Source organism: Channa argus, chromosome 14 (genome assembly GCF_033026475.1).
Source record: "Channa argus isolate prfri chromosome 14, Channa argus male v1.0, whole genome shotgun sequence".
In the NCBI taxonomy this organism is placed as follows: Eukaryota; Metazoa; Chordata; class Actinopteri; order Anabantiformes; family Channidae; genus Channa; species Channa argus.
The window spans coordinates 2,205,910-2,213,932 of record NC_090210.1 but is presented as its reverse complement, the minus strand read 5'-3'; the positions used below and the strand labels follow the sequence as shown (position 1 = coordinate 2,213,932).

Here is an 8,023-nt window from a genome sequence, read left to right as displayed (position 1 = left end):
GATTAAACACATAAATAAATGATTGACTGTGTGTACATTTAATGGTAATCTGCGGGGAACGGCGAGGTCAGTGTATTAAAGTAAAGCTGATTAAAATTATGCCCAGTTCCATCATAATTGTCAGTGATGTACAATACTAAAACATTTATTAGGAGGGTGCAGATTTAGTTTGACAAGGTGTAAAACAAACTTGGCGAAGCCATAGGGTGATGATTGTGATTTCTGTTTCTGCTTTGTCTATTTGTTGTCCTTTAAGTTAAACTCTAACCTTTACATCTGTTAATGTAAAGGTTAAGATCCCACTAGAGGTCACTGTTTCACCAGAACTGTTTTACTCAGCCACAAAATGAAACAAAAACAGTTCTCACCCTAGCAAATATAAATATCATATAATTTTCAGTCAAATGTATTGGGAAAGAAATCTATCAGCTTTTCTGATGTTTCTGAGCTGTTAAATATGTCCTGGGATCTTAAACAGAACATGAAATTACTGCAAAGTGTGGGTAGACATTGCTCTAACACACAAAACTGCTGGGGATCTAAAGATTTCTAAACCTGACAGGTTTTATAGACCAGTGCAACAAACACATAGGACTTTTGCAATCTGTATAGAAATTATATTTGTTCAATCATTTGTTGTTTTTTGTACTGTGCTCCAAGGTCACGGTAATGTTTGGTGTTTTAAATGGAACTGTGGACTGTTACATGCTATTGTGAGCTGGGTAAAAAGTCAGGTTGCTAATAGGCAACAACACAACACAAGTGCAATGCTGAGTCAGTTCTAACGCTTAATAATACACCAATAATGATTAGTTACTTGCTCCCACGAGTGCAGTCTGAGTGCAGTATTTACCTCATGGAGACATTTACTGCATTGTATAATTTCATTTAAAAAACCCTCTGCAGTTGGGTTATTTATTGTTTATATAGGCTTTATGGTTTGACTGTTGTGCGTTTCATTATGAAGACAGAGAATATGTATAAAGGTAATTTTCATAATGCCTTTTGGATTGCATGTGTTATTTCTGTGGCCTTGTCTTCCCTCTCCACACCTACAACTCTATTAATGTCCTTGTATTTTATTTTTAACGGACACGCATAGTCAGGCATTATTGTTTTTATTGTTACTCATATTAACTGTGACTGTCTTGTAGTTTGTTAGTTTGCTTTATTGTAGGCAGAAATTTACGTCTATGAGCCCAAAGACCTGCTAAACATCTTTTAATGTAATTTCAAAAAAAAAAAATAACTGTGTTTGTTCACTGAGCAAAAGAATTTGGGAGTAAAACTAACCTCTAGTCAAACATTTGTAAAAACCTTTACAATCTTGTGTAATTAGGAGTTTGGTTGAGCGTGTTTAATACCTTGAATATTAGAAATAGACGGAGTGAGGAGCACTGCCAGTGAAGTCAGAGGCACGGCTATCTGGAATTTCTGAGAGGCCTGTATTCAGGCCAGTAGCTCCCTGTGCTGTACCGGTTGGATCCCTACAAACCATCTCTTTATTTTGCAAATAGTTCAGTTTTTTCATGAGGGGAAGCTGCTGCTTGTGCAAATGAACACACCAAATTTTGCCATCAGAGAAGTAACATAGTTTTTTATTCAGCTACCGATTCCCTCTGTACTCTCATAAATTCGTAAAAACAGAGGTGGATAATATAAAATGAGCTATATCTACTATTATAAACTTTGCCGAGGCTTTTAAGGGAGTCCGCACGTGCACTGTGTGTTCTGACACCTTTATCAAATTAAAAGATTTCCTTGTTCACCACGACATAAATCCACCAGGTTGTTTTATTAGTGTGGCTTATTGGTGTATGTAACCATCACCTTTATGATAAAACTGAGCATGTAATAAGGTATTTATCATTGGTATTGTTTTATCGATATTTTCTGTCCCATTTCACATACAGCAGCTTTACCGATTGCCACTCAATGTTAGATATACACTAGATACTGTGGTTCTAACCTTTCCCAGATTTGTAGTGTGAGATGGAAGTTCTTTCTCAACTCCACGGTCTGGGTGTATGTGGGTATTTTCACAAATCAATAATAGCGTAGCTTCATTTCATTCAGTGCATGTGGTACATTGCCAGGAGATGTTATGATGAAGCCATCTGTGGTTGAGGGATGAATGATTTAAATGTGGCTCCATCTTGTCTTCAGTGAAGTAATGTAATCAGAGTTCAACATACTGTATCTACCGTTTGAAATGGTTTGATAGCATGGTTTTAGTAAAGATTCGCATGTACCTTTTGGCCACAAGGACTTATTAAAATGGGTGAAATTCAGCCAGGAGATGTGTATTTGCTTCTCATCTCTGCAAGTTAAAATGAGAATCAATAATTTAGACAGGTTTCATAAATATTGCTCTCCCACATTTTTCTCTCTGGGTGTAAATGAAACACGACTGTTTTAGTATTCATTACAACTTCCAGTGTCCTGGGTGGCAGCTCCCAAGGGCTCGTGCAGATCATCTGGAGCAGATTACTCCACTGGGATAAAATACGGAACTTGCTGAGGTCGTTATGCTGAAAAACAGTCATAAATGTACTATTTAGCATAGAAAATAGTAAAATCATAATTAAAACACCTCTGTCACATTTCTTTCTATTATAACTGCACTGTCACACATAGAAAGAAAATCTAAATCTTTAAAGGCACAGTATTTACAGGGCCTATAAAAAGTATTCACCCCCCGTGGAAGTTCTCCCCCCTTGCAAAAAGTTTATTAAAAAGCATAAGTCAGGGAATGGATACAAGGAAATTTCCAAGTTACTGAATACCAAAGCCATCATTGAACGTGGGAAGAACATACCCTGATATAATTGGCTTAAAGCTGCTGTTCTCTCAGTAACTCAGTAATCACACAAGCAGGGGACTAGTTTAATGAGGAAGTCCACCAAGACACCTCTGTCTCCTCTGAATGAATTACAGTACAAGTTTCTGTGTCTAAAATGAGACAAACTGTACAAACAGTAAACATTGCCCAGGTTCTTCCCCTGTCAAAGCATCTAATCTGATTGTCAGAAACCTCGGTATTGTTCTCACCACATCACAGAACTGTCTTCCATTTAACTTCAGAATCTTTCATGCAGCTTGTGATCAACTCCAATAGTTAATTTAAACTTTTTTTCTCTTTGCCACCCTCCCTGTGCCGTGTTCCTTTTATTTAATGATGGTTCTAACTATGACTCTAAGGGATGTTCAGGGACTTAGAAATGTTCTTGTATCCATTTCTGATTTCTACTTTTTAACAACCTTATGCAATCATTTCTTTTCGGTCTTACGTTTTTATTATTTTGATTACGTATCGGGAGATTTTTATGTAAATCTCTTTCAAAAAATCAAATTGACTGTAACTCAATGTTGTAACAAGTCTGAAAGGTTAAAACTTCCAAAGAGGGTTAATATCTTTTGTTTATGACTTACAGTACAATACACTGAGTCACTGTGCTACATTGTACAGTGCAGCTACAGTGGCTACAAATAGTGTTCATCTTAATAAGACTTACAGATCCATCAAATTTACAGGTAAATGCCTTTATGATAAAATTAATTAATGAATGGAACATGAAATTAATGGAGAGTAACAAAATCTTTGCAGCCAGATTTAGCAACTACTGCTGCTTACAGTGATATTTACAGTTCAAAATTTGGTCAACAGATGGTGGCAGAAGGCTGAAGATAACACACACGACATGTGATGTGTATTGTGTTTTAGTGGATCATTACGTAAATAAAAGTATACATGTGTGACAATGTGAAGTAATCATAAAGCTTTGTAGCTTAGCTGTGTAGCTTCTGATATATCTACATTCGTGCCTCTTTTCAATAACTGCGGCAACAGCAATATCAATCTCAGTATTGAAGCTGTAATATGAGTAATGTGCTTAATGGAACTGCAACACTGGGATGGGTTATTTGAAAATGATTATTGCACTGTAAATTATGATATGATATGATTTGTGTAAGTAATAACTTTCTGAGCTTTGTGCTGCCTGGAAGTGTGAGTCAAATACTTTTCCTGTAGTAAATTTGAATGGCATTACAATTTTATACGAAAATAATAAGACACCTGACCTGAAAATCAGGCTACAGTTATGCTCTGTTTGATGGTTTATTATGTGCAGAAACTCTGTGTGTGCTGCGATGACAGTGGGACCTTGACTGACTGTGGCAGTCATCTGGCCTTGAACAGCTGTTGTTGTCATTGCGCATTCAGACCAGCAGGTGGCTCCGTCTCTTTTTCGGTGAAGAAAAGGTCCACTGTGACCCATGAGCCAACCACTTAGTCTGGAATTGATACATGTAAGGCGCTAAACATTTTGTGATGTTAGACGCAATAATGCATATTGTGAAGAAAGATGTGCTTAGCTCTGAATCCGCTAGAAATTAGAAGGCAGAATTGTAGGTGTGTTCTGCTCTATTTTAGTGCCGTGTGGTTTGGCCAAGTATGTAACATACAGGGAATTTGCCTTGGTAGTTGGTAGCTGTGAAAGACAATGTAACAATGACAATTACAGACAATAAATAATTACTTTTTGGCTATATGATGCGTATGCTTCCTTATGCTATTGTATATAACAAATATGTATGTGCAAAAGTAGTGAGCCACCATACCTCTTGCAGAATATAAGCTTAAGGATCGACAATTAAATCGACATAAATTAGTAAATACGTCTGTAGTCATTTGGAGCTACAGGAAGAATTCATTTTTCCTTGAAAATGGTGCAAAGAAGTCCCTTAAAAGCCCATAACGCAGTCTGTGCACGTGCCTGACCATTCGCGCGCGTGCACGCGTGAGAGAAAGTGTGGCTGCGCAGGCCTACGTGGGATACGATAAGCTCGGAGTTTTGATTAATACGAGACAATAGGAAATGACAACACATGTCATACTTTAATGTAAGCGCAGCTTCTACTTCGGTGTCTTCTGGCGGCCATTATTTGCGGTTGCGTAAGTGGCAGGTAGGGGTTTTTATGATGATGTGCACGCCGCGATTTTCTCCCCCCTCCACCAAATCCAATCACACCCTCCCCCATCTCAAGTACAATTACGTGATGGGTGACGTTTCAGCATGCGGAGGAGGGCGCTGGGCAGGGACCACTTGGACCAAAGAGGACTAAACGCTATTTCATTTCAGCGCAGAAACCACGCATACGAGGCAGGGGGACCCGGGCGCCTTGCTTGAAGCCGAGCCCATTGTCTGCTTCAACCGCAGCAGCTAAGGAAAACGGACTGGACCAAAAACAGCGGTGCAGCCCTTAAAGGAGTGTCCAAGTGGTAGAGGCATCGCGGGTTTGTAAGCCACAGAAAAAAAAAGGGCCCTGGACATATATCTGCCCAATAACGGAAAATGAATCACAGTCAAGTTGAAATAATATGAGCAAGAGCCGCGTTTTGTTGCAATTGGCGACCAACTATTGATGCTTCTGCGCCGATCGATTTCCAGACCATCAGTTCGCGCGGACTTCTTTTGTTCGCATCGCTTGAATCCCAAATTGCAGTCAGCATATTTGTGTTGCCGCTAAAATAAGAGTTAGTCGCTCCTAAAACAAAAACCAAAAAAAAAAAAAAAACGAGATGAATTTCCAGTCGAGCGTCCCAGTGTCCGGTATCTCTCAGCAGTCTCAGCCAGCCATGCCCACTCCAGGCACGGTCCCGGCCCCTGTTCCTGTCCCAGTGCCCCAGTCCATCCCGTCCCAGTTCGGATCCGGATCATCTGCAAGCTCAGGGGCTGGTCAGTTCGGTTCGGGGACTGTTTCGGGCCAGGCTGCCCAGCCCGGCCCAGCGGGCTCGCAGTTTGTTTTGTCCAACTCAGCAGCCATCAGGGCAGAGATCCATCGGTTCGAGTCTGTTCACCCAAATATTTACGCAATCTACGACCTGATCGAGCGTATCGACGACCTGGCCCTGCAGAACCAGATCCGGGAGCATGTAATCTCCATTGAAGGTGAGTACGGGGGAGTCATGCAGGGATTTCTCTGTCGTTTGGTGCCTTTCATTCATTGAAGGCTCGGGGATTGTTGGGGGTTGTTGTTTGTTGTTTTTTTTTTTTTTGGGGGGGGGGGGGGGGGGGGTGTCCTTCCGTATTTCCTTCCTTCCTTTTATGCACACTCGGTAACGTTGTCATGGGCAAATAGCACAGTGTCAACAATCACACTTTGGGGCTGGGGGCGTATCCGATCTTATAGGCTTGAATTGCCCCCATTCACTGCATTGTTAACGACCGGGGGCACACACATTGCAATTCTACTGCTTAATGTCATTTACTAAATAGGACTTCGGTTTTCCATTTCATCCACCAAAGTGTGACCTGCAGTGACTGTCTCAGATGGTTTTTTTTTTTTTTATTATAGGTTGCACTCATGTCAGTGTAGCAGAGGCTGACAAATGTGAAATCACGTGTCACGTGGAAGTAATGATTTCTCTGAGCATTGCAGAGACACACACACACACAGTGTTGTGTTAGTGCAGCAGGAGAGAAGAAATAATGATGTAGCACTGGAGATGACATGATGGACGTTGGTTTTTTTTTTTTTTTTTTATAAAGCCACTCAGAGGGCATATTCTTTGTCAAATTGGAAATCAATTTCAGATGTTATTACCTGCCCAGGGACGGATGACAGTGACACACTAGGACACACTAGTATGTGGAAAGCTACAGCAGCTTGTCAAATTCAAGTGAGGTTGATGCACTGACAGACATGAGTGTCTTAGATTATGGTAGCAGTTTCTTATGTGTTTCTCTTTGTTACTCACCCACCCATGTGTCCAATCAATGGCTGTGTGACATAGCTTTCACTATAGTTTCCATCAAAATAAGCTGTCATTGGTCCTGAGCAGTATAATACCAGCTGTCAAAATGTTTCCACCATTGGTTGCAGTACTGTCTTGGATACATCTTCTGCATTTGCATACATTTCTAATGGTCAAACAGAATTTAGGTTGCAGTTGTTCTTGTAAACAGATCTCACAGCAATCAGTACAACACACCCATATGTGCAATTTTATGTGTGTGTGTGTGTGTGTGTGTGTGTGTGTGTGTGTGTGTGCTTTGTTTGAGAATATGAAACACCATTGAAACCAGCTTGACTGCTTTGTTTATGTTAGAAATCACGAGTTGCAGTGAAAATGAAAAATATCAGTTATTAGTCATTACTTGATTGTAATGTGAGCAAATCCTCCCGTTAAGAAATAATTGGTGTTAATAATTAACAACTACCATTCCAGCAAAGATTAAAGGGAAAACTGTCCAAAAGGCTAAATCAATAGTTCAGTTTTACGAAGAAGGTTGATGGTGCATCATAGACATGGTTGCTAAATGTAAATTGGTAATATATGTAAAGCTTTATGTAGTCAGCATTAATGCTCCAAGGTTTTACTTCCATGTAATGTTGATTATTACATAGTATGATTGATAGGTCATACTTACCTGGATTGATGTGACATACTGTAAAATAATTGTCAAAATAAAAGCCTAAAGTAAGAGTAGAGTAGTGTTACTATGTTACTAGGAAATGGTTGGAACAGGTCAAAATCTAAACGAAAGCAACTCTCATGAAAGGAAGCAATCAACATGTGGCTCTATTGTGTCACTCTTAATTTTTTTTTTAAGGGAAGAATGATTATCCTTTTTTCTGGAGCCTTGGGTTAGGCTCATAATTTGTCTCAATGAAGGCCTATCTTTATTCTTTATCCTGACAGAACAACAGTGCTGTCTTTTGTGAGCTGTTTAGATTCATCGTTTTAAGGTTCTTGCTCCCTTCATTTACAAACCTGGTCGTCTTCCTCCTAAAAGATGAGCAAACACTTCACCCAAAACCCAGAGTAAAACTCCAGCGTCAGGGCTCCTTTACTGTAGGGTGTGATAAATTTGCAGTCAAGGAGTAATTTTATGGTGCTGGACTTTAGTTTTATGGGGATTCATTCTCCCTCAAGCTGGTGTGTCGTCTTTAGTTATAGGATTTTTGCTGAAACATCCCTCAGAACAAATGAGTGGCATGTTAAGATTTATATACA

At 39.7% G+C, this 8,023-nt stretch overlaps 1 protein-coding gene across 1 annotated transcript in view; it reads left to right on the top strand.

Moving 5' to 3' along the window:
• Positions 1-4,799: 4,799 nt before the first annotated feature.
• Positions 4,800-8,023, top strand: part of agap3 (ArfGAP with GTPase domain, ankyrin repeat and PH domain 3) — a 107,730-nt gene continuing 104,506 nt past the window's right edge. The window contains exon 1 of the mRNA XM_067473810.1: positions 4,800-5,954. Coding sequence (XP_067329911.1) covers positions 5,585-5,954 — 370 coding nt within the window. The 5' untranslated portion in view covers positions 4,800-5,584. The remainder of the gene's footprint in view (positions 5,955-8,023) is intronic.